The sequence below is a fragment of the Mus caroli genome, chromosome 7 (genome assembly GCF_900094665.2).
Source record: "Mus caroli chromosome 7, CAROLI_EIJ_v1.1, whole genome shotgun sequence".
NCBI classification, from domain to species: Eukaryota; Metazoa; Chordata; class Mammalia; order Rodentia; family Muridae; genus Mus; species Mus caroli.
Genome location: NC_034576.1, coordinates 112,552,377 through 112,579,572, shown reverse-complemented (window position 1 = coordinate 112,579,572; position 27,196 = coordinate 112,552,377). Strand labels below are relative to the sequence as shown.

General features: G+C 41.0%; 1 protein-coding gene across 5 annotated transcripts in view; it reads left to right on the top strand.

Annotated features, from left to right (window-relative positions):
• The window catches only part of Sbf2 (SET binding factor 2), a 355,852-nt gene that overhangs the window by 314,494 nt on the left and 14,162 nt on the right, over positions 1 to 27,196 (top strand). For 4 of the 5 annotated variants that reach the window (XM_029479589.1, XM_029479590.1, XM_021166296.1 and 1 more), the window contains exons 29-33: positions 7,184 to 7,258; positions 8,501 to 8,685; positions 13,289 to 13,465; positions 18,116 to 18,217; positions 18,861 to 19,046. In XM_029479589.1, coding sequence (XP_029335449.1) covers positions 7,184 to 7,258; positions 8,501 to 8,685; positions 13,289 to 13,465; positions 18,116 to 18,217; positions 18,861 to 19,046 — 725 coding nt within the window. The remainder of the gene's footprint in view (positions 1 to 7,183; positions 7,259 to 8,500; positions 8,686 to 13,288; positions 13,466 to 18,115; positions 18,218 to 18,860; positions 19,047 to 27,196) is intronic. The other variant, XM_021166298.1, reaches the window with a different exon arrangement.

Below are 27,196 nucleotides of genomic sequence, written 5' to 3'. Positions count from 1 at the left end.
TTGGATGTAAACCCATCCAATAGCTTTGCTCGAGGAGGTTAGTAAGACCAATTTTATAACTGAGCACCAATAGAAGTTTAATAGCTGAGAACATTCTTCTAGATAGTGGATGTTTTAAAAATCAACTAATCCTGCTTTTGAGTTATTCTTAATTACCCTTCTCCAATGAATGATCAAATTTATTTCTAGTATGATAACAAATATATTATGCCTTTTGGAACAATTAGTATAATTATTAATGGTGTCTTAAATACTGATAAGTTTGAGAGAATTAGGAGGTGGGAGAATCATGTTTAAATGGTGATGATCCACCAAGTTTACAGGGTAAAAAACTACTTACAAACTTAGAATAGATACCAGCCTGAGCTGTGCCTCCAGAACCTTTAATTATACTAGTCTTTGAGGGTAAGCTAAAATGATAGCTAAATTTCTCTTCCTGACTCCGTCTGAATATAGCAACTGGCATGAGGAGCTAGAGAAGAAGGAGTTACTCCACTCTGGTCATGCAAGTTTCTATGAGCTGCTTTTACTCTGCAAAGATGATTCTAAATCAGGCATCTTGACTGCAAAGTTCTGTTGCTTCACAGTGGAGTCACAATCATAGGTTCTTCCTCTCACTCCCATAAAAAGGCAGACTCCTTGTAAACAAGTCAGCTACACGATCTGGGTTCTGCATGGACATTGTCAGTTACAAGTAATTCCTTTCTTCCCAAAAAATAGTACTTGGCATATGTAAGCAGCTCTTTGTTAAGAGGCCTTTCTCATATTTCTGAAACTCTACTGCCACATAATTTTCACATGTTAACCCTTGCTCAGGTGGTGCATACCTGTAATCAGATAGTAACACTCAGGAGCTGAGACAGACCGATAATAAGTTAAGGCCAGGCTAAGCATCAGTAGTTAGAAACTAAATCTACTTTAAAACCTGCTCTCCTATTTCCTGTGTTTTGACTAGCTTTGAGTTTTCCCAGGTTATTGGGCTGTAGTCTGCTCATTTTCCTCTTAACGGTGTGGGTTCTACAGAATCCCACAGCAGCACTCTGGGTGTTCAGTGACTTCAGATTACCTCGTGGGGAAAGCCTCATCCTGATGCAAGCCAGTGCTGAGGTGAATGCCATTTAGAGTCCCTTACACGTGCTTCACCTGGGCTGGTGTCCTTAGCATACTGGCCTGGAGAGCTGCTCTCAGTGGTACCTATAAGATGTCACCCTTTTGGGTGTTTTCTAATGTGGACTACCGATTGTGTTAGACTTGGGTATCAGTTTTGTCCACCAGGATAGGAACTATTTTTATAGTACCTTTTCATCTGTAGAGTCAATTACTGTTCTCATATTTGAAAATAAAAAAGAACAGGTAATAGCTAAAGCAAAGGTGAGTCTTATAAGCTCTGAAGAACAAGATTGGTCCTTATAGGCTATGTTCTTACTAAAATCCACGTGGTCCTTATTTCTAAATTTATGCCATTGTTTTAAATTCAGAACTATTATCTCCATCACCTGGTATTTTATGATTATTTTGACATCACTTATGAAACTCAGTGCTTTTTTCCTAATAGTCTTTGAATCCTTCATTGAAGAATTTGATTCAGAGTCAACATATAATTTATGTTTTGCAAAATTCACCTTTCCCCCTTTTTGAGAACCATACACATGTTCTGGTAGTCAGCAAATGCATCATCAATGCTTTCTGAAGTCACAGAAACCCCAAGAGCTTTCAGCTTTCTTGGGTCATGTTTCCAGGTAATTTGTTAGGCCTTGATACTATGGTGTTCTGTTTCCTTATACTACCATAGCAAAGCACCGTGATGGTGTCTGAACAGGAGGTCAAAGCCAAGGCCAGTAGGGGATTTCTCCTGAGGCCTGGGAGGAAAAGGTTTGATGACTGCCTTCTAGGGGCTGAAGATTGTCTAGAAATGAATGACAGTCATTTGCTTATAGAGCCATCACTCAGATCTCTCTTCTCTGTGACACTCTATATCTGCCTTCAAAAGTTTTTTTTTCCTTTTTATAAGGACTCAGTCATATAGTAGTGGGGCCTACTCTATTCCAGTATGGCCTTATATTAGCTAATTGCATCTGCACCCCACTGTTTCCACACGCAGTCACTTCTGAGGTACCAGGGGCAGGATTCCAATACATGAGTTTGGAAGAACACCGAGCCCCTATAACAAGTCATGTGTAGGGTTTTTTTTTTTCCTGGATTTTTAAAATATGAGATACAAACTTCATTCTTCTCATTTTTTCTTCAAAGGATTTGAAGCAAAAAGCAACATAATATATTTCTCCTTAGAGTCCTGGGATTTGTCTTGTCACAAAATATTCCAAGACTTTTTTATAAATGGTTATCACTTATCCTCTCTGAGGGTATATAGTACTGGGAGGAGGTGAGATTAAGCCACCTATGTGCTAGGCAAGCACTCTACAGCTGAATTGTTCCCCATCCCAGCTTGCTACTGAAAGTTTATACAAGTTGGATATCTTTTATCGAAAATGCCATGGATCAGATGTTTTTGACATTTTAGAGTGTTGTTTTATTTTTAGATTTTGGAAGATTTACACAGACTTTAACTGCTAAGCATCCTTCATCCAGTAATACAGAATCCAAAATCAGAAAGTTTTTGATACATCATGTTAACATTTAAATGTTTCAGACTTTAGAGCACTTGAGGTTAACTCGGGGATGCTTAATCTGTATTGCCAGGAAAAGTAAGTCAATGGTTTTTTTTTTTTTTCATTTAACCTTTAATAGAATACAACTTCCAGCAGATGCGTACGTACTATAAATTGTCCCACCAACACCCCACCCTGTAGTTTGTTTTAATAAACTTCTTCCTTCAAGAACATTATCTATTTCCATGTTTGGCTAGGTGGCCTGTAAGATAAATTTTAGATTTAAAAATTTGCCTTTCTAGCTTACAGCCCATTTTATTCATATGTGAAGATGTAACTATTATTTCTTATCCCTTATGCAAGTATTTCCCTGCTATAATTTTCTGTGAACTTAGTGTGTATACTTCTGGCAGCCTTTTGCTCCCAACCAGTTGCCTGTCAGATGCCTTTAGCAGGTCTCATTTCTTTACTCCGTCTCTTAATTCCCAAAGCCTCCCCTATCCTCCAGAAGCCCGTTTACTCACATCCTGCACATCCTCTATGATCCCAGTTGCTTTATGTGTCTCTTATGTGCACGTCCTCCGTGTAAAGTCACAGTGATAGACTGTAGGGCAGTAAGTTTGCAAGTCAGAAGATCCCCTATTAAGTGACTATGGCAGGCAGATGCGATGCACACAGATCAGATAGAGCACGGCTGGCAGGCAGATGCGATGCACACAGATCAGATAGAGCACGGCTAGGTAAGTCCTCGCACAGCCTGCAAGAGTTCTCCCGTTGGACACTGCGTCTTCAGCAGTCCCTTCGTTAGCCTGTGTGAGAAGAGCCCGGTTTCCATTTTCATTTCAGCCTCCTTTTTGCTCTTCTCTTTTCATATTCCTTCCTTTGACATGCAGTCTTAGTGATGGTTTACTTCTTGTATCCATTATGCACGTTTCCTGATCTAATGACAGGAGTTGAGATGGCCATCAGATCACTTTATATTGATCACTTTATATTGATCTGCAAGGTGATGGATTATAAAGAGAGTATATATCCTTTTTTTTTTTTTTGTATAAAAGCCACTTAAGAAAATGTGAAGATATATGAATAACAGTTTTTGACTTGAAAGTTTATCCTTGAAGTAACTATTTCCAGGATAAATATTTCAGATATTTAAGATTAACTTTGCCAAGTTTACATAGCAAGCAGTCTATTTAACATTGAACCACTTCAGTGCAACATTGGTTGACTCTGTATCTGTATCTCATACACTAAGCTGGGTGTAAGGCTACCTTGAAAATAAGCTATGCCATCCCCAGACCCAACTTAAGCATCTCTTTCCCGTCCCTCTGTCGTTTGGTGTGAACAGACTAACTTTGTGTCTCATGAGAGTAGTGAGTCACATCACTCCTTCACTAGCACGGTTCTCTTGACCACTTCTTGACGGGTCCAGGGTCACATGGTCGGACAGGTCACTATATATTGAAGGTTTATTCTATTTGGGAGATTGAGGCAAGAGGATTACTCTAAGACAGTAATCAGATTCTAAGTCGCTTGGTTATAGCCTAAGACCCTGTCTAAAAAGTGTATTTTAGTTATATTTAAATTAAAATTGCAGTCCTACTTTGTGATATTGAATAAACCAACAAACCTTATTTCTTAGTGTTCTCATCTTTAAAATAGAGATTACTAGATATTACTTAGGATAATTGTGAGAAATACATAAAATAATAAATGTAAAATACCTAGTAATTAGATCTTCATAAGAGTTCAATAAATTATTATATTAGTGCTTAGTAATTATTTAAAAGGAAAGAAAATGCTTTTACAGTGCAGTGATTCTCATTGACTGTCTTACTTCTCTATTGCCTTGACAAAGCACCATGGCCAGGGCAAGAGTTTATGTGAGGCTTAGAGTTCCAGAGAGTGAGTCCATGGCCACCATGGCAGGGAACATGGCAGCAGGCAGGCATGCAGACATGGCACCGCAGCAGTAACTGAGAAAGCTAACTGAGAATCAGAGCCCACCCTCAGTGACACTCCTCCTTCAACAAGGCCACACTGTGATCCTTCCTTCCTTCACCAAGTAGAGACTAAATATTCAAACATAGGAGTTTGCTCTTTGTAAGGGGTACAAGTGGGGCATCCTCATTCAAACCACTACACTGACCTAAGGTTAGAAGCCATCTGCTGTCTGGGCCAGTGCCTTTCAAACTTTTCTAATCATAATTCATAACAAAACCTGTAAACCCACTATATATATATACATACATATATACATATATATCTACATACACACACATATGTACATATACATACATATACACACACATATTCCTATAATCTTAAGCTACAATGCAAAATGTATCTGTTCTAAGATTTTTTTTTCAAAACCAATATTCATCTATACCACATGCAGCAAGCATAAAACTTTTAATTATAAAATGTTTTTAAAGACACATTAAGCCAGGCGTGGTGGCGCACGCCTTTAATCCCAGCACTCAGGAGGCAGAGGCAGGTGGATTTCTGAGTTCGAGGCCAGCCTGGTCTACAGAGTGAGTTCCAGGACAGCCAGGGCTATACAGAGAAACCCTGTCTCCAAAAACCAAAAACAAAAAAAAAAAAACAAACAAACAAAAAAGACACATTAATTTGACATAGTGAAGTTATTCAGAAACCATGAAGGGGATCCTGCAGTTTGCAGAAATTTGCTACTATAAACCCTTTGTTGGTACTAAATATCCAAGGTGTCTAAAAATCACTTGGGAAATCTAAGTAGCCCTTATTAGCACTAATGCAGTAAGACCTTTGGTAAAATGACTTAAAGTTGGGACTCCAGTTCTCAAAGCTGTCCCTGGCCCCATGACAGTAGCAGACCATTTTATCATTACTGACTTTCTTCCAAGTGCTTTTTTGCTAATAACTGTATTTGGAGATATGCCTAATACCTTTGTTTAATACTATTCTTTTCACTTTTTGAGTGCAAAAGCTCACAGTGTATTGGTTTGTTAAAAAAAAAAAAAAAAATCAACAAATACTTCGAATGCCTGCAAGTCGAGCTCTCAGCATAGGACAGAACAGACATGATTAGGTCACTACTGTTGCCAGAACTTGATCCTTTAGAGAAAAGACTATCCAAGTAATCACAGTGCAATGTTAAATTAACAGAGTTCAGATAGAGCTTCCTACAGCTCTTGATGGTCTGAATGCCTTTGGAGAAGTTAGTAGAGTATCTGGATCTTACAGGGTAAATAGATAGTTTTCAAGTAAAGAGATGGGAGAAAACAGCCTCAGCAGAGAGCCCAGCACACAGAAGTGAAGTACCCCGAGGGAGTAGCTCCACTGCTCAAGCCTTACTAGAGTCATTTGAGTGTCACAGTCCCAACAGCAAAGCACAAAACTGTGGCAGAGCAAAAACCCTTAGCAATACACTGCTGGCCTCCAGCCTTTGCCATAGTCCTAGGTCCTTGCAGAGGTGCTGCCTGTCTGCAGGGAGCCAGAGCTTGTGCAGCCCTTACTTCGGTGTCCTTTGGCTACTAAGGCCATGAATGTCTATTGTTGCTTCCAAGGGTGCGAGATAGGAATGAAATCACCTCCAGTGATTTTTCTTTTATCATATTATGAGATCTTGTTATGCAACTTTGCTTTGTAAAGCTAACAATGTTATTAGTGATTCTGAACACATAATTATTTCCCTTAATTAACTGGAATAGTTCCTTTGTTGGGGAAATGACGTAACTACTCACCATGTTTGTTATGACCAGGTAAAGTTTGCCATAGTCACAAAACACTTTCTGTAGAATGAAAAAGATATTACTCAAATTACAAAAGTATTATCTCAAATACTGCCTCTCATTTTGGTGCAAATAAGAATTTTAAGAGAAGCCATTTACTTCAGCCATCACAAACTTGTATTGGTGGTATTATGTATTGTCACAGGATCATGAATTTTTACTGCTTGTAACTTATTTATGAAAAATAAATGTAATTTCTGAATGCACAGAAGAAAAGGAAGAGGTGTGGCAATGCCTAATGCTCTCCTGCAGAAACACGCTCAGTTATCCCAAATGGTTGCTAGAGCTTCGCTGTTCCCTAATGCTCTCCTGCAAAAATGCCCTCAGTTATCCCAAATGGTTGCTAGAGCTTCACTGTTCCCTTGGTTGAGGGCCTTGCTCAGAAAACAAATGTATGGGACAATACATGGTGCTTGTTACTCTCTGCAACATGAGGGCCAGTGTACTCCTAATATTGACACATGCCCCAAAGTCCTTACTTTTGCTATATAGACTTACTTCTGACCGGCAGTCTTCAAAAGCTTGTTCCATTTGGTATAATGTTTTAGTGGCCCCGTCTGCTGTGCTGTCCATTTCATTGCGCTTACAGTGTTTCTAAACAGGTGCTGAGGATTCGTCCAGTAGGCACTCAGTTCATCTTTTGTTACTGTGAAGCTTTCTGTGTATTAATTAAGTCTACTTGTATGCACATTTACCTCCTATGTTAACTTAACCTTAAGAACTAAACATTCTTCTCTTACTCGATTGCTACATTTGCTGCTGTATACATTTCATCTCTCCTGTCTTTAACTTACCTACCAGTGCATGGGTACAGAGACAAGAGTTTCACTCAGTCAAATCCCAAATCTTCAGCTAAGGAACCAGTTCATAATCAAGGTACTGTATTGTATTATGTGTGCTAGTGTGTCACTTTTTAAAATCACCTTCTCATAAAAGTGAATGCTACAAGTAAATTTTCATGTTGTCAAATTCTATCCTTTCTTCTCATTTGTATTATGCCAGTCCTGTGATTGCATTTAAAAACCATTCTTTGCCATACTGCCTGAGATTACGTGTCTTCCATGTTAGGCAGAGCTCGCCTGCCCTTTCCTTGCACACTGGCCTGTTAAGCTGCACAAATGCTGATGGAGAAGCAGCATCACAAATGCTGATAGAGACGGCAGCATGGCGCTGTTGAGGCAGAGTCAGGCATCTAGAAACAATGAGATATTATCACTGGGGAAGATTCTGAAATGGCCTTTCCAGGTTTACACAAGAAAACCCAACTTTGGGGAGGTCTTCACCCCTTAACCCATCTCTGCAGCCATGTGTGAAAGGTTCTGTTACTTTAAAGATGCTGCTCTTGGAATAAGTATAGGCCTGTTTGGATGTTTGATATTTTAATCACCTCACACACAGAAGTCCTTGATTTTTTTTCCTAATTAATATAAATTAGGTTGGCTTATACAACATGACTCTTTGGTCTTCTTACTATGGGTGGACTCACTCTTAAAAGATATCTGCTTCTGACCATATATTTTAACTCCTAAATTAAGTGAAATGCACATTAGTAAATTTGTATATTTTTTCTAGTTTTTATGGAGACTCTATAAAAGAATTTTAGTTGTTTAAAATTAGGCCATTTTTTACCTAACCAGATTTGCATTCTATACCCAGCCTCTGACTTTAGAAGAATTCTTACATTTTTAATTTACCTCATGATATGGTTTCCTGTTAAACTGAATATATAGTCAGAAGAGCATTCCTCCTGTGACTCCCGAGAGCTGCAGAGACCCCGTGCTCCTCCCACCCTTCCCTGTCCTGCCTGCACTCTGCTCCCTGCGGCACGCACTCTGCTTGTCTCTCAGATTTGCTTTAAATGCCACATTTACAATGACATGAAATGAGACACAAATGATTTCTTAAGTTCTTCTAAACTTAAGACAAAGTGATTTTTAAACTACTATATCAAGTAGTGTTTATATTGAAAAACAGATGCCAAATGAGTGTTATGATCTGTGGCTTAGATTTATCACCCCTTAAGATTAAATTATGTTACACTAAGACTGTCCCCAGAGCATGTGTCTTACTCAGCCACATCTCACATCATCTCATTGTGTTTTCTTGGCTTTTGTGAAGGCGTATGGGCAAGTCTTCGTTCCAGCACCCGTTTGATCAGCTCCCCGACATCCTTCATTGATGTTGGTGCCAGGCTGGCAGGCAAGGATCACTCAGCCTCCTTCAGTAACAGTACCTACCTACAAAACCAACTCTTGAAACGACAAGCCGCCCTTTATATATTTGGTGAAAAGTCACAGCTACGGGTAAGCTTTTTCTCTCGCTTAGAAAACATGGGAAAAACCAAAGGCAGCTTATGAATCCTATCACAAACTAACTTTACCATAAGTTTTTATAGCATAATTCCTAACCTAAATGTAATAATCGCAAAAAGACCCCACCTTAATTCTAAGCCACACGTGATGGTACCGACACACCTGTAATCTCAGCACTTGGGAGGATTAGGAATTCAAAGCCAGCCTCCACTTATGAAAACCCAGCAGAGGCTAGAGAGATAGCTCAGTCAGGAAAGCGGTTCTGTGCAAGCCTGAGGACGGGAGCTCAGTTCCCAGTGCCCATGGTCAGAACTGGACGGCCACACATTCCTACAGTCTTAGCACTGCAGAGGTAAACCAAGAAAATCCCCGGGGCTCACGAGCTGGCCAACAAGGTTCAGGTTCCATTGAGAGACCCTGTTTGAAAAAAAAACAAGGTGGATTGGGGAGGAGAGATAGGTCAACAGTTAAAGTGCTTAACATGCCAAGTGAGGCCCCAGAAACCCACCTAAATGCTGGGTGGGCATGGCAGCCTGCCTATGATTTCAGCCTGCCAAGACAGAAGCAGGATTCCCAGGACAAGCTGGCTAGCAAGACTAGCCATATTGGGAGCTCTGGTTTGATTGGGAGACTCTGCCTCAATGAATTAGGTAGAGGAGCAATTGAGAGTGAATCCTGATACCATCCTGAACCTCCATGTGCTCATACACATACACATAAATGAAAAACATGGAAAAAGAGAAAAGGAAAAAAAGGTACTTGGCTTCTGAGGAACTGCTCCCAAGCTTGACCTGTGTGTGGCCTCCACACAACCTGCATACACGGGCTCGTTCACTCTGCATACACACATATTCCCATGCACAGGAGTATGCTGCACACCATAAAAGAGCCAATAAAGGTTTTACTTTTTAAATTAGCTCTGTTTATTTTTATACATACATACATATACATATATATATATATGTGTGTGTGTGTGTGTGTGAATAGATAGTGTGCATTTTATTAGCTGTGAGAATGAATATTCATAGTCTTTGTTTTAAAAAACATAAAGGATATCAGGAAGTCTAAATACAGAAGGGAAATAAGGCTTATTTAGGTTGCATTTCCCACCATCATCCTCTAGTTCCCACAGACATCTGTACATGTAAAACAAACGACCTTTATCCTTTGACCTGTTAATACAGAAGACTGCAAAGTGGCAGAGATTACAGGACCAAATTTGGAGGCAAGGGGAGATAAGGCCTTGGTTTTTTTAAGGAACATTTTCTTCAAACTTTTCAGAACTGTATACACAGAGATACGGGTTTTAAGATTAGATAATTCAAAAATATCAGCTGCTAAGGAGCTTTACTCTGTAAGCTCTCGTAAACTGTAAAAATAGCACGAGTAATTTCTTAAATTTAATGTTTTCTAAGTCATGCGTTAAAAAAGTAAATATTGAGCTGGCCCAGTGTGTAAAGGTACTTCTTGCTACAAAGACCTGAAGTCGACCCCCAGAACTCACATAACTGGAAAGCACTGACAGCTTTAACCTCCAAACAAGAGTTGTAGTGTACGCCCATCCTGCCCTACACACACACACACACACATGTACACAATCAGTCAATCAGTGTGGGTGTTGCGCTTTGTTTTGTTTGTTTCTTTTGTTGTTGTTTGTTTGTGGAAGTTGTTTGCTTTTTGGTTGTTTTGGGGTGTGCTTTTTGAGACAGGGTTTCTGCATGTTGCCCTGGCTATCCAGGAACTCAGGCTATAGACAAGGCTAGCCTCAACTCAGAGATCCACCTGCCTCTGCCTCTAAGCGCTAGGGTTAAAGGCATGTGCCACCAAGCAAATAAACGTGATTTTTTTTTTCAGCTAAAATAATATTTCTGTCAACATAGAGGAAATAGAAGCATCTGTTAATTCAGAAATCTCAAAGTCTAACTCTGAGCCGTCTAGACAGACCTTTGGCTGAACCATAGAGCAGAGTCTGTGTGCAAGCTACTCGCAGCAGCAGGAACCCACTTGTTCACCTTGTAATGCCATTGACTGAGTCATCTCTGCTGTAACAAGCTGGCATGGCTAACTCTTTCCCCACTACCTAGACAGTTGCAACCAATTAGTCACCAGCCTGAAGGGTAGAAACCATGAAACCTTTAGGTCATGCTCAGTTTTAAAATTTGTATACATGTCCTTTGACACAGAAGTTAATTGTATATCTAGAAAATAGAAATTGAACTTTGTTCAACAGCAATTGTAGAGCGCCTGCACAGCATTCATGGCACCAGGACAGGCTTATTTTTGTACACTTACTTGATTTGAGTTTCCTCCCAAGGTTAGGCTATGTGAAGACTGGCCTCTGGTATTCCCTTTCTGTATGGGATCTCACGGTAGCTTTGTGATTGTGGATATTCAATAAGAAAGGCAAACCACTTAATCTTTGCTTCCCTCCTCCCGTTTCTCCTCCTTTTTCTTACAGTAAGTCTTATATGTGCTATATCCCAGCTATCATTTGGGATTTTCAGTTGCCACTACTTTGAATACTTCATATCCCAACAAAGGAAGTAGAAAAGAAATTGAACCCAGGTCCTCATGCCTACTTAAAAGGCAAGCACTTTACCAACTGAGCCATTCCTGCAATCCTCTTTTTTAAAAAAAAAATTGTTTTGTTTTTTGAGTTAGGGTCTCTATTATGTATCCCTGGCTATCCTGGAACTCACAGAGATCTACCTACCTGCCTCTAAGTGCTGGGATTAAAGATCTGCACCACCACACCCAGCCCCTTGTTTAAAATTTTAATTGGACTTTAACTAAATAAATAAATAAATAAACATCTAATGGGTCAAATATATATATGTCCTTTGCAACAGTTTTTTAACTCTTTAATAATTTATTTTTTATGCCCATTGAACTCAAGTCCTCTGGAAGAGCAGTCAGTCTCTTAACTGCTGTACCACTTTTAACTTTTTAAATTGTAGTCAAAAGAACATTTAGTATCCTAACCATTTTTTAAGTTCATAGTATTAAGTACATTCACATTGTTATACAACCTGTTTCAAGAATACAGTTTTGCTCTTTGAAAAATGGGTGACCCAGTAGATATCAAAGAGAAAAGAGGCTAAAAGAATGATTTGTTCTTCACAGGAGAAGTTAGAGGTCTTTTTAAGTCTCTACCCCTAGACAGCTAGATTATCAACCTGAAACTGCATCCCTATGTCTGTGTCATTCTTTATGGATAAATATGAAGCTAAGGATGTAGCTCTGTTAGTAGACTGCTTGCCTTGCATGCATACAGCCCTGGTTTGATCCCCAGTCCCACATAAACCACGTATGGTAGCGCATTCCTGTAACCCCAGCACTTGGGAGCTGGAAGCAGGAGGGACGTGCAAGGTCATCCTCAGCTCAGCTTGCAAATGTGAAGCTAACCTGGAAACCATGAGATCCTGTCTGTCAGAGTGTATGTGTGTTTGTGTCCGTCTGTCTGTCCTTGAATGCACATGTACGAGCAAAAGCTCACACCTCACAGTATAAATTACACATGAAATGAAAACAAAAGAAAGGGCATGCAAGTAAACATAGGTGATGTATGTTTTATGAAAAAAAACAAAAATCAAGAAATATTCATTTTATTGTAGGAAAAATCTTAATGACTTAAAAAGTAACCGTAATGCAATAAGATCATAATTTTTCTTTCTTTCTAAATATTTATCTTTTATACTTTTTCAATTTTTTTTCAATTTTTTAGATTTATTTATTATATGTAAGTACACTGTAGCTGTCTTCAGACACTCCAGAAGAGGGCGTTATGGATAGTTGTGAGCCACCATGTGGTTGCTGGGATTTGAACTCTGGACCTTCGGAAGAGCAGTCGGGTGCTCTTACCCACTGAGCCATCTCACCAGCCCCTTTTATACTTTTATAATGAGTATTTGCATAATAAGAAATGTTTGTATCTATAGAATTGTACTGTATTGCTCAGTTCTGGAGCCCCAACCGTGTATATTACCCTCCAGTTAGCAGTGCATATCCTGGGAAATGATGTCCATGCCGTGGAGTTAACCATGCTGCCCTTTTGTCGCTGCTTCTCCTTTGGCTTGTTTGGGGGTTTGTGGGGGTTTTGCTTTGTTTTGCTTTGTTCATTTTCCCTGAGACAGGGTTTCTCTGTGTAGCCCTAGCTAAACTGGAACTCACTCTGTAGACCAGTCTGGCCTTGAACTCAGAAATCTGCCTGCCTCTGCCTCCCTCGCACTGGGATTAAGGGAGTGTGCCACCACGCCTGGTGGTTCTTAAAACCGTAGGTTCATGACCTTAGAATTGCCTTGTATTTGGTGTTAGATACCACATCAACTTCAGCCTAACAGTCTCTCAAGTTCTCAGAATGACAGCCTTCCTGAGCTAAGCCATCTACCCCCTAGAGAGCACTCACCTGCCCTTCAAGACAGCTGCTAGAGCCAGCTGCACAGGAGAGCCACACACACTGGCCTCTGCCTCCACTGCTGCTTTTACAGCTCTTAGGCATCAAATGAGTGTCGATTACTAAGCATTTCCCTGGGGAAAGTTTCATTCTTTTATCTTAACACATTATCTGCCTAATTCTCTGTATCTTCATGTTCAGAGCTCAAAGGTAGAATTCGCTTTCAACTGTGAGTTTGTTCCTGTTGAGTTCCATGAAATCCGACAAGTGAAAGCCAGTTTTAAGAAGCTGATGAGAGCTTGTATCCCAAGTACCATCCCTGCAGACTCGGAAGTGACATTCCTGAAGGCCCTGGGAGATTCTGAGTGGTTCCCACAGGTAACATCAGAGAAAAATTGTTGTGTAACTCAGAGAACACCCAGAGTGAATACCCCATCTGAGAAGCCTATTTTCTCCCCTGTCTTCCTCATTCTCCTTCGTCACGTGCCCTCTGTACAGGCCTCTCGGTTCTGAGGCACTAGGGCCGATGTTACGTGTGAAGAGGGGAATTCTGGATCGCCTGGGCTTTCTCTGTATGATAGAATGTGGCACGCCAGGTTCTTTTGATGCTCGAGAAAATCAGTCATATGTTTTCATAGATCTGCTGTGCTGTCCCCAGGTCCACACGGATCCGGGACAGGTGATCTCTGCTTGACTGCACACGCCTTTCCCTAACTCTCTCACCTCCTGCCCTTTTCTCACTTCTGCCTTTTCTTTGTCTCTAGATTTTAGATTCACCCACACACTAGCCGTCAAATACTAGATACTTCAAACCTACCTCAGGTCTAGGAAAACTAGATATCCATCTTCACTAGCGAAATCACCCTGAAGATATTTCTAATTGAACTTTTATTGAGAAATTAAGTGAAATGTGGTTTGCCAACACACATATGCCTACATTCCTTCAGACCACAGGAAGGAAGATAGATATTACATGCACATTGTAGACAGCAATGCCAGTTTGCAGAGAGCATCATCACGTCAGTGTAACCTGCTGTATGTGTGCTCCTGTTCCCTTCTACACAGTGGGAAACTCTAGCTCCTCTGATGTCTAGTTTCAGTGTGTCTCCAAGCACCCTTCCTGCCTGACCCTCCCAGCGCTGGAGATCAAACTCACAGCTCCATGCACAGTAGCAGACATTTGTCTCTGAGTTACAGCTCTAGCTCCTCCAGCTCCCTACCTAGTCCTGCTATGTCATAGTCAGTGAAGTAAATAGTAAAGACGCCAAGAAGTGATGTCAGTACCCAGGGTAGTGATTCTATCAAGGCACTTACTACAGAGAAACATATCCGCACGTGCACTGATTATAAGCATGTACCAGCATGTGCTCACTACCCTGAGGCAGTGCAGGATACTCTTGAGTGCCCATGGAAGTTCACCGGTGCTTTGCTCTGTCCCTAAGCTATGAGTCCCAGCTCCCATATACATTTCTGATTCACTCTGTTCCTTGATAGACAGTGGACCTGGGCCAGAAATTAAATGCTAGGTAGTACTGCTCTTTTAATTGTGTTAGTAGCATGTTCCCCCAGAACACTCGGGCTAATAGCTGTGTGGGAGGAGAGAAATGAGGACCCTTCTCTATACCTTGCTCCTGTCTTTAAAGTAGCCCAAGTCTGTTTGAAATGTGAGTTTTACGTCAAAGATGGTTTTTTACTGCATGTTATATCATATCCTGCTCAAAAGTATTTTTTAAAACCCAAATTTGAGACATTTGGTTTTGAACTCTGTACTGTTTATACTCCCTAATGAATTATTCAGTGTGGGTTTTTGAGTCAGTTGGCCTGGAGTTAGAAGTTAAACTGAAGCGCCAGGTACAATGGTGCATGCCTTTCATCTCAGCACTTGGGAGACAGGGCAGGCAGATCTCTGAATTCAAGGCCAGCCTGGGCTACACAGAGAAACTTTATCTTGGGGGAAAAAGAAGGAGGAAGAAGAGGAAAAGTAGAAGTAGTGGCTGTGGTAGTGGTTGTGGTTGTGGTTGTGGTTGTGGTAGTAGAACTTGTTAAGCTGTGGAGATAGCTCAGCCATTAAAGACTAGACTCACAACCAAAAAGCTGAGCACAAACAGAAGTCTCTTCCTGTGCAATACACAATATAAACAAATATAAGTGTCTTTTTAACATAATTTGCTTACTCTAAAGTCCAGCCTTGAAAAAGTGTAAGCGGAGCGTTTATAGCATATTCCCAGTGTTACACGGCCATCACACTAGCATGAGAAAACACTGAATCTCTAAAACAGAAATTATCGGCATGGAAAAATAAACCTTAAGTTCTATAACAAAGACCAATTAGAAACTCTGCCTTTTCCACTTCAAGGAAATTGTAGCCGGCCATTTTATTTGTATTATATCTCATTTAATACCTTAGGTTTTTGTTTATTAGCACTTATTACCCCTAATATGACATTCATTGTAAATATGGTATATTTTTATTATATCCACTTTTACTCTCATTGTTTCTCTCCTGCTCTGCTGAGTCTGTCCTTCTTCCCTTCTATTGTCGTGGTTGTGGTTTTGCCTTTGGTAATCCAGTGAATTTCATTGGGGTTGTAAGGTAAGGGCTTGTTTACACGGCCATGGGAACCTAACCAGTGACTACTCACTCCACTGAGGAAAATGTCTCTTTCTTCCCCGCACCCATTAATCACCTAAAGCTCTTGAGTGAGGGGTGTGGCCTCGTGAGATCTTCCTCCCTCTGGGATAATAGGTTGATAGGCTCAGTCATGGGCAAAGCTCATGTAGATAAGCACAGCTGCTGTGAATTCACAAGTACAGCAGCCATGTTGTTTCCAGAAGACAGGATTCCATAACTTTTCGTCTCTTCCTTCAGGATCTTACATTCTTTCTGTCTCCACTTCCATGATGTTCCCAGTGCTTGGAGGTACAATACAGATGGTCCATTTAGAGCTGAACATTAAACAGTCAATTCTCATCACTTTTGCCAATTACGTCCCAAGAGTTAACACTGCCAACTACAAAAAAAAAAAAAAAGCATCCTTAAATAAAATATCTAATTAAAAAAAAAAGAAAATATCCAATAAAAAAATTTTGAAGAAAGAGGAGGAGGAGGAAAGAAGAAGAGAAAGAAGAGGAAAAGAAGGAGAAGGAGAAGAAGGAAGAAGGAAGAAGAAGAGGAGGAGGAGGAGGAGAAGCAGCAGTAGCATCAGCAGCATCCTGGCCAGAGCTGATGGCAGCACAATTATTTAGAAGGCAGTTTGGCAGATATGTCATGGCTACTTAAAAAAACAACAGTAGTAGCCCTCCCACTAAGACCTATGACCTCTCCAGCCATGGGCACTTACCCAGGTTTATGGGACCAGCCATGAATTCCCTCCTGTGGAGCAGGCCTCAAATCCAGTCAGGGGCAGTTGGTTAACACTCTAATGGAATTGCCACTATTGTGCCAAGAGGCATATCTTGCCTGTCCAGTTGGTCGTGTTACACACAGAAACCACAACGGACTGAGACTATAAAGGATAACACTCCCCAACCTGCATAACACTTTCAAGTACTAGGAGTGCTAGCCAGGAGGAACGACGTTGCCCACTCAGTCCTGCTTAATTTCTCAGTGTTCCAGAACCAGAGAAGTTAATGTCTTCAGCAGCAGGATCCGACACATTTTTTAATATATCTGGGCTGGAGAAATGGCTTAGTAGTTAAAAGCATGTCCTGTTCTTGCAGAGGGCCCTGGCACCCCCTTTGCATGATTTACAGCTGTCCATGAATCCAACTCCAAGAGATGGGACACCTTTGTCCTGCACAGATACCTGGCAGACACACATGCAGCATATAAATGTATTTACAAATAGTAAAATAATATTTTGCGAATAAAGAGTTATAGAGATGGTAGTTAAGAATACTCATGACTCTTACAGAGGCCCAACATGGTCTTACAGCATTTGTGAGACTTTTAATGCTATCAGAAATAAACTATCCAATGTATTAAAATATGTAAGTCTGAACCATTCAGAATACAAGAGAAGGTTGTAAGGATAACATTGTCAAGCTGTCCCTTGAAAATAGGAATGTTTGGGGAAGATAGAAATCATTAATAATACAAAGGAGCTTTGTTTAGTCAGTGGTCATAGCTCATAATACAGAATAAACAAAATAATAAAGAAGCAACAGTATGGAGCTGGAGAAAAAACTCAGTGCCTAAAATTACTGGCTGTTCTTTCAGAGGACCTGAGTTCAAATCCCAGCACCCACATGACAGCTAAATTCCATCTGTAATTCCAGTTCCAAAGAATCCAACAGCCTCTTCTGGCCTCCACAGACACCAGGCACTCAAGTGGTATACAGACATAAAATAAAATGAAATAATAGAAAGATGTGATCAGTAGCCTCACTGGCCATGACTCTTCCTTCGGGCTAACTGAAACATGAGAATTAGGACTCTGCCCTGGCTTCATAACTTGAGTTATTATTTCCATCTATCAGTTATTTGAAAAGCAGCTAGGGGAATTGCTGTCCCTTTGGTGCCCATGAAGTGGATTAATTGGTGCTAAGAAGTAAGAAATATATTTCCATTCTTATATCTCTCCACTCCCCTGAAAAATGTAAACCAGAAACTACTGTTTTGCCTTGGGAATTGTGATATTTGTAAGACTTTAAAGTACTTTGAAAGAACAGCAAAAGTGTTAGAGCAGACACTGTAAATCTAAAGTTATTTTGAGGATGTTAATGAATAGAGGCACTTGTGCACAGGCCTAATGACCTGAATGTAGCCTGACTCTGCAAGGTAACAAGAACTGGCTCCCAAAAATTGTCCTCTGACACATGCCACAGCGTAGAACACACATGCCTGCACTTACACACACATGCCTGCACTTATACACACACACTTGTAAAATAAATAAGTGAATGAATAAGTCTCACCCCCATTTTATATTATGGAAATTTTAATTAGTCTAAAAAGTAAAATTCCCAAATTGAAAAAAAAAAAAGACAAAGTGCTTGCTCTAATTGTAGCCTTCTTTTCTCTCTCAGCTTCACAGGATAATGCAGCTGGCTGTGGTTGTGTCAGAAGTACTTGAGAATGGGTCTTCAGTGTGGGTGTGTTTAGAAGAAGGCTGGGACATCACTACACAAGTAAAGCGTTCCACATGGTTTTCATTATTTTATATTTGTATTTCAATGTAGCTTTTACCTTTGGGGTTGTTTTATTTGATGACTAATATGTTTATAGACAGAGAAAGACCCACTGCTACCCAGCACCTGGCAAGCTGTTCAATAGCACTGCCCTCTCATAGCTCTGGGTCAGCTGTTAGACCTTTCCCCCGTTCAGGTGCACCATACCAGCTTGCAGCCCTGACCTACAGGACGAAACGTGAGCCTCCCCTCCTGGCTTTCCCCAGCCTTTCTCTAAGCCCATGTTTACTCCAGTGTGAAAAAGGAAATCTGTGTTAATATCAACAACATTAAGACATTAACCTACCCCCGCCAAAGAGTAGGATAGGTTTGAACTGATGGCCTAGTATCATAGTCAACAAAATAGCCGGCTAAGGATTAAAATCTTAATTCTCTGAAAGAAAGTATGTAACAAAAGTAAATTTGGGGGGGTTGTTTTTACTGAAAAGTTTTTAAACATACCTGATTGGCCATCCTGAAGCAGCTAGTCAGAATATTTGCCCGTCAGGCAACATTGCCTGTGAATTAGCTGTCATCAAAAGGAAGTGCAACAGGACTCTGCTAGGTCTGACATTAATGAGGTGTCCGTCTGCTCTTACCCTAGGTGACATCCCTGGCACAGCTACTCAGTGATCCCTTTTACAGGACAATCGAAGGCTTCCGGATGCTAGTGGAAAAGGAATGGCTCTCTTTTGGTCATAAGTTCAGCCAGCGCAGCAGCTTGGCCCTTAACTCTCAGGGCGGTGGCTTTGCTCCCATCTTCTTGCAGTTCTTAGACTGTGTGCACCAGGTAAGTGCATCGAGTTTAGAGTGATTGCACATGAAGAACACGCTGTGCTGGGTACCTGCTGCCACAGCTCAGTCATAGGACATGCTGGGAATAGAGAAGAAATCTGCCCAGTTTCTGAAATTAGGAGTATTGTGCTGGCTGTTGAGCTAGTAAGGAAATGAGCACTCTAAATTGCCATCTCCAAAGAAGGGAAGCACACATGGGCACGGCCCCCAAAGTATGGACTAAACAGAAATGCCACACATGGTCTTCCCAGGTTGGGTGGGCTCTTCTACATGCATAGGCACAAGCGTTAGAGCTTTGAGAAACAAATAGGGCCAGCCAGCCAGGGATTGGGAGCAGGGCTTAGTTCAGTGAAGTAACCAAATACAGCTGATAGAGAGGCTGCACTGTATGTAAGCCATCAGATGCAGTGAGGGATGGTGAGCACACAGTCCCCAGCTCTCCCATCTTCCTAAGTGTAGCCATTAGCTCCCTTGCTGAGGCCTTGCTTAGGATTGGAAGGAAGAGGAGGTGACACAAAGCTTTCACCATGAAAACAAAGTCAGCCTAGAAAAGTGGCATCGACACTGCAGCCCTATTTGGTCTGCATCATCACCGGGAGATGAAGGCACTCCCATGTCACAGATGCAGTGAGCCTCTGAATGCCTACAGGGAGGAAAGGTGGAAATGGTTTCAGAATTGAAAGGAGGCCTTCTGAAAGAGGCCAGATCGGCATATGATTATATTTTGTTGTTTTTGTTTTTGTTCTATTAATTATTTACTTTTTAAAATAAGAGCTTTATTGAACTATCATTTATATACAGGTCACAAATTTAAATGTAAAGGTTTTCTTAGGATATTCTCAGAGTTGTAAGACTATTAGCACAGTTTTAGACAGTGTTAACACCCAGCAGACACTTAGTAGCCATTAGCAGGGACTTTGTATCCCCCTGCCCTGCCACACACACTTGGAGGCTGTGTCTGTGATATCTCTCTTCTCTTTTTGGAAAAAAGCCCTGTACCTACCAAGCAACACATGAACCAATTGTAACAGGAGAGAGCTTACACTTTGAAACTCTTTGCAAGAAATAGCATGTGGTTTTTGTTTGAGTATTAGCCTTTTTATTTTTATTCCTTTTAGCAAATAGATGAGGGAAATATTTGGGAACAGTCATGATTGCCTGAGACCAGGAGAGAAAAGCAAACCTCTTAGTTCTTCCTTAGGTCGCCTTAAAGATTGCTTTATTTTTTTTTATGATTTTTTTTTAATTTTATGTATGTGAGTACACTGTAGCTGTCTTCAGACACACCAGAAGAGGGCATCAGATCCCATTACAGATGGTTGTGAGCCAACATGTGGTTGCTGGGAATTGAACTCAGGACCTCTGGAAGAGCAGTCAGTGCTCTTAACCACTGAGCCATCTTTCCAGTCCCTGTATCCTATCCAATGATTGTGACTCATGTGTATCATGACTAAGACTTACCAAATTAATGTTTACACTGAAAAACTTAAAGGAACTTTACATAGTGTTTACTCAAATATGAAAATAAGTGTAGCAGATCAGTACACAGGCATTCCAGAGAAAGAAAACAGCAGCTTCGGGAAGACTTGCAAAGCTGGTGAGCAGATGATGCCAGACAGCTTGGCTGTCACTAGCATTCGGGCAGGAGATGGACCCACAGACACTTCAGGTCAAGAGGTGGACTGTCAGGCGAGTCCCTTCACTAACCCCGCGTGTCTGGTATTATCAAGTTTGAGATGATGATTTTCCCAGAAACTAACTCCAGTCTCTTACTCTGAAAAGGGTTTCATGACAGTTAAGGCAAGAAGGACTCTAGGGTCTAAGTGCAGGCTCCCAGCTGTCTCCGCTTAGCCCCAGGCTTACCTGTATGCACGCTGCTGGGCTCTGCTCCGTTAGATTCTGCACTCTGCTGCCCCCAGTGCCACTCTCCCTCCAGTCTCCTCCCCAGCCCTCTGCTGGATTGGCTTGGGCTTGGAGCTGTGTCCTTTGTTCTCCCTGTTCCTTTTTGGGGTTTGCTTTGGTTCTTTACCTTTAACCTTCTTTACTAGCTAGGCATGTGATGTACCATCTGTAATCCCAGCACTCAGAGGGTAGAGGCAGGAGGATTCCCACAAGTTATTCTAAGCCAGCCTGGTTTACACAGCAAGTTCCAGGACAGCCATGGCTATATAGTGAAACTATAATTTTAAGGGGAGAAAATTCATTATATTCCTTTAGCAGAGGAATATTTCAGAAGAATAACTTTTTGCAGTTAAGATTAAATTAAATAAACTGATAAATGTATTAAATCTCTGTGTTCACCTTACCAAATTCGGTATAGCTAATCAATGTCTGTACAAATGTCATTCATAATTGATGAATATATAAAGCACACTGTCCTCCCATAGGACTATCATTGAACTCCACATACTATATTCCTTTCTTAGAATGCAGCTCTTCAGTTTTACTATTGGCAGTGAGGCATAAGGATGCCGTCTGTAGGAGGTAACGTGCAGTCTCTGAGTTCCTTAAGCAAAATTAATCAGTGTGATTTGAGTAAAATTGGCCCCCATAGGCTCATAGGGAGTGGCACTATTAGGAGGTATGGCCTTGTTGGAGGAGGTAGGCTTTGTCAAATACTCAGGCGAGGTCTAGTGTGACATTCATTTCCTGATGCCTGCCAATCTGGATGTAGACCTCTCAACTCCTTCTCCAGCACCATGTCTGCTTGTGTTCCACCATGCTTCCCACCATGACCATAATAAACCATGACCTCTGAAACTGTAAGCTAGCCCCAATTAGATGTTTTCCTTTATAAGAGTTGTCATGGTCTTGATGTCTCTTCACAGCAATGACACCCTCAGACAATCAGTTTAACATAAACTACAATGAGACATATGTTATATGCCTGCTAGCTTTAGAATAAACTATAATAACCTGGCATAAAAGTTTAACTTTTTGAGACAGGGTTTCTTCTCTTCCTAGTCCTGTCTGTCCTGGAACTCACTCTGTAGACCAGGTTGCCATCGAACCCACAGAGATTCTCTTGCCTCTGCCTCTGCAGTGCACCATCCTCCTGGCCGAAATCAGCTTTTAATGGAAGCTCAGTTGTTTGCAGGTGAGAGCTTCATGACCAATACAGTGTGGCATTCAGAGTCTAAAGACTGGGCTGCTGTATCAGTCCTAGCTGTGTCATGCTAAAAAAAAAAAAAAACCTTAAGTGATTTTTTTTTTTAATTTGTCTGAACCTGCCTTTGACATAATACCTCATACGTAGTCATCTGAGTGTAGACAAGCCAAAGGTCATGTGTTGCCTTAACTGTGATACTTTAGGGACTTGACCGCAACAGGTATCAACTTGGATGAAACAAATTCTTTTATCTCACAGAGAGATTGTTTATAATTTTGAAAACAGAGGAATCTAAGTAGTCTATAGTTGACGACTGGCTTCTGACTCTTTCTGACTTAATGATGCAGTAGTGTTTCACCCTCTCCTGCACATTGGTGTGAGGCAGTAGCAAGTGCCTTCTCTGCTTGTCTTTCAAGTGAATGCTCCTGACTGTTATTAAATCATTTTAATTAGTGCTATCTTTAGACTTTTGGGTACACAAAACAGAGACAGACCCAACAACACTACAAAAAATAAGTTCAAAATTTCACAGCAGCAAGCAAAACTTTCCTTCCCTAGATAGAGTGTGCTCCCTGCTCATTCTAGAATTTATAACACTGAATACAAAAGGCAATTCATGGACATGTTCCAAGATATGTCTATTAGTATTAACAAAGTTACAAAGAAAACAGATGAAGCACCATTCTTAAATTAGAAATTCCTCATCATATAAAAAGCCGTTGTTTATGCCAGTATACCCAGGTGTCAGATGAAAAGTACATCACTGTTTCGTAACAGCAACATCTGCAGATTTCGTTACTTGTAATAGGAATTGGCCTAACCAAATGATATTATGACAGGATGCTTCCTTTCTCTGAAATAATTGAGCCAAGTCTTTCAAAGGAAAATATATCCAAAACATAAAAATGACATTTTTACCTGTTTATTTTTAAAACACAATACCAGGGCCAACAAAATGGCTCAGAGGCTAAAAGTGTTTCCCACCAAGCCTGAGAACCTGGGTGTGGTCCCAAGGACCCATATGGTAAGTAAGTACCCACTCCTCTATGATGGCTTCGGACTCCACACACAAACACTAGCACAAGCACAACTGTTTTATGAGAGCCCAACAGAGATGACCACTCAAACAACACTTTGTAGCCAATTGAAAGTCTTTATTCCAGCCTGCTGGGACTACACTCAGTCGTTCAGAACCTAAGCATAGCCCGGAACACTTAGAGCAAGGCAAAAACAACATTCTGGTATCTCATTCAGCAGCTGCAGGGGAGATTTTATGCAAGCAAGCAATTTAACAGAAGCTAAGATAACCATTTAGCTGGAGGAAGAGGTTTACTCAAGCAGGAAGTTTAACAGAACCTAAATTTGGTTAGCTGTGGCATCTTGACCTCAGATTCCTAGAATAGAGTTGGTTAATTTTGATCTCCACTAGGAGATCAGATTCTAATTAAACCTAAAATGGCCTCATCAAGAATACAAGATGAGAGCTGGAGAGATGGCTCAATGGTTAAGAGCACTGACTGCTCTTCCGGAGATCCTGAGTTCAAATCCCAGCAACCACATGGTGGCTCACAACCATCTGTAATGGGGTCTGATGCCCTCTTCTGGTGTGTATGAAGAGAGCAATGGTGAATACGTAAAATAAATCTTTAAAAAAAAAAAGAAAAAGAATACAAGATGAAGGAACCTCTGCAGTGTTCCTGTCCTGTCACACCTGCAAAAACATACACACTAAACAGATAACTGTTTTTTAAAAATGGCAAATTGAAAAAAGCTATAGTACCAAAGGGGAAAACCGTATTTTCATTATGTCTCACTTTGAGAAGCTAACAGTGCTGACTGTGCCTTCAGCGTTTGTTCACATTGTGACTGGGCTCACCTCCGGCCTGAGGTAGTGGTGGTCCTCCTCACAGTTACTGTGTGCCAACACTGAAGGTCCTAACCCAAATGCAAACGCTGTTTTCCCCCTTTAAGACCAGTTCCTTCCTTGTAACTTTATGTGGGGATCAGTACGGCTGCCCTCAGACATTGGTTATGCTAAAATTCATATATGTATATTGGTAAATAGCTGTAACTGATTGCTGCATGGTAGATTCAAGAATGTTGCCTGCTTCCTATACAACTGAAAACTGCTAAACTCCACATAAATCAAATGGCTTTGAAACAAAGCAATTTTCCATTGTCTTTTAATATCATGAGGTTTAAAGCTTTATGTGAAGGGCTAGTACAGTGCAAAATACACTGTTAGGCCTTCCTAAATCTTACTTTGTACAGTCACAAGTTATTGTCAGCTACTTACACTGTTAGGCCTTCCTAAATCTTACTTTGTACAGTCACAAGTTATTGTCAGCTACTTACTGGTGACTAGTGTAACTTAGCCATAGATCTCACATAGTGCCTCTGCACATAGAACTCTAGTTTGATATCTGTTAATACCTGAAACCAGAATCCAGGTTTGCTGCAGCTTTTTTCCGTGGGGCTGATACTGTCTATGATTTGGATTGTAGATTCTAGTGGGTCTTTTTAATCTTTACAAAGAACTTAGTGGTACATGGACAAAAAATATGACTATAAATTCATATTTCTCTAAATTCTATTTCAGATTCAATTCTTACTTATAAGTAAAGCTGGCAGGTTCTAATTCAGATGGAAAGTAAAACTCAAATGCCTAATGTTCAATCCTTTAACTCTGTACTTTGAATCTTTAGCAATATAAACACAAAAATACTGTTTAAAGAATTCAGATGATACCTCAGAGAAACCTACAATTCAGTATAGTTAGTTTTCTGACTGACATTCTTATCATTCCAAACATGACATAAAACAGGGTTAAATTGTTTGATGCACATGTGCCTTGATGCCCTGAAAGTCTTGTGATCAATAATAAAAAATATTGATGAAGCCCAAAGATGCTTTTCAAGAGCAATAAAAATTGGTGACCCCCTAGCTAGGCTGACCACAGGGCAAGGAAGGGGGCATTAATTGATTACCCGTGATAGACGTGAACATCATGCATGATAGTTGTGATGTCAGTAACCAACCAGCAGTGCACATATGTGACTCGGTCGCTTCATCCTCAGCAGTTTATAAGAGAGATGAAAGCTTCAGTCTACGCACACACTTGTAACATACGCCTTCGTAACTTGTTTACATACAATAGCTAAAACCATGGAAAGGCTCCCTATCTGTCAACAGGTGAATGCGTAAGTTGTGGAGTATTGATCCAGTGGGATACTGTCTGTAATAAGAGAATGAGGAGATAACGAAGCAGCATGGATTATTATCAGATAATTGTGCCTAGATTCCATCCATATCAATAACTGAAATAAGACACAGTCTCTCCTTAGAAAGCTCTGATGCCTGCAACTTCATTTGTAGTAACAAGGGGCAAGTGAGTGGTTTCTTGGGGAGTTTTCAAAGTTCTATTCTTCAGCATATTAAGTACCAGAATAGTTAGGAAAGACTTCATACAGGTGTGTGTGTGTGTGGCACAGGTGGGTTCTAGAGAGAATAGTCATTGAGAGAAGTGTTAAAATGTCCTTTAAGCATTTCTGTGGAGTGAATTCTCTAATAGAGAACTGGACCTTTCTTCCTCTGGAAATGGTGACTTGGGGTGGCCTATGACTACCGAATGTTTGTTCCCATGTTTGCTGGACTAGTTTGTCCTTGCAGGCTGCTCCATCTGAGCATACTGCAGTTTCTGCCTCCCCAAGATTCAGGAAGCCAGGGTCCATCCTCAGCTCATCCCCTTCACTGGCTACACAACTCTATGAATCACCAGGTCTCGGCATGTACACTAATTCCACCCAGAATCTTGAGCTAGAAAGCTTTGCTTGACATCAGAGGACAGGTCAGGGAGGAAGCCTAAAGTCTGAACACTGCCTGAGAGAGGAACCAGAAGAGCTGGGTGCAGAGCTGGCTGTAGCTCTATGGTCCCGTGCCTGCCCATTATGTGCAGGGCCCTGCATTCAATTGCCGGCACCACCAGAAGAGGAAACAGAGGCCATGCAGGGTGGTACACACCTCCATCTCATAGTCGAGAGCCAGAGGCAGGTGGAGCTATGAGTTAGATGTGTTCTACATAGTGACTGGGACAGCCAGAGCTACAAAGTGAGGCCCTGTCTACTCGACCGAAAAAAAAGGAGAGGGGCAAGCATTTGAGGAAGAATTACTGTTATTACAACATAGTCAGCAGGCACCTAACAAAGCAAGAGGGGACATTTTATTTTCCATTACAGGAATGAGGAAAGTATTACCAAATCTAATATCTTGTTTTCTTAAGACATGGCCTCAGGCTGGAGAGGGGCTCAGTGGTTAAGAGCACATACTGCTCTGCCTTAGAAACCTGACTTCTGCCCCCAGAACCCACGTCAGGCGGCTCACTGTGAGCCTGTAATCCTAGCTCCAGGGGAATCACACGCCTCTGACCTCTGTGGGCACTTGCTTTCCTGTGTAAAACCCTCCCACACACACATACATATGATTAAAATAATAGAATTTTTAAAACATAGGGTCTCACTATGTAGCCCTGACTAGCCAGAAACCTCCAAGAGTTCCACCTGCCTCCACCTCCCGAGGACTGGGATTAAAGACGTGCAACCTGCAAACCAGGCCAAGGAACTAATTCTAATGTACAGTGATAATGCTATAAAATACTGTTGTCTGACTTGAGTTGTATTTAGTTACAACTGTAAACTGCCCAACTCTTCTTAGTCTTTCTAATTAGTTGCTTTTATACTATAATCACAGGAAACCCATAGGGTCTAATTCCTGTATTTTCATTAACGAGAAAATCCATACTAGAGATGGATACAGTTCTAAGGGCTACACTCCCCAGGATTCAGAACATGTCAAGAAAGAGGCCCCATTATGTGCAGGCCCACTGTGTATACTTCAGAAGCTTTTATTTAGCATTACTTAATACGGTAAAAATGTAGTTCAATCAAAAAAATCAGTAAGAAAGTATCCTCTGTGTGTGTGTGTGTGTGTGTGTGAGAGAGAGAGAGAGAGAGAGAGAGAGAGAGAGAGAGAGAGAGAGA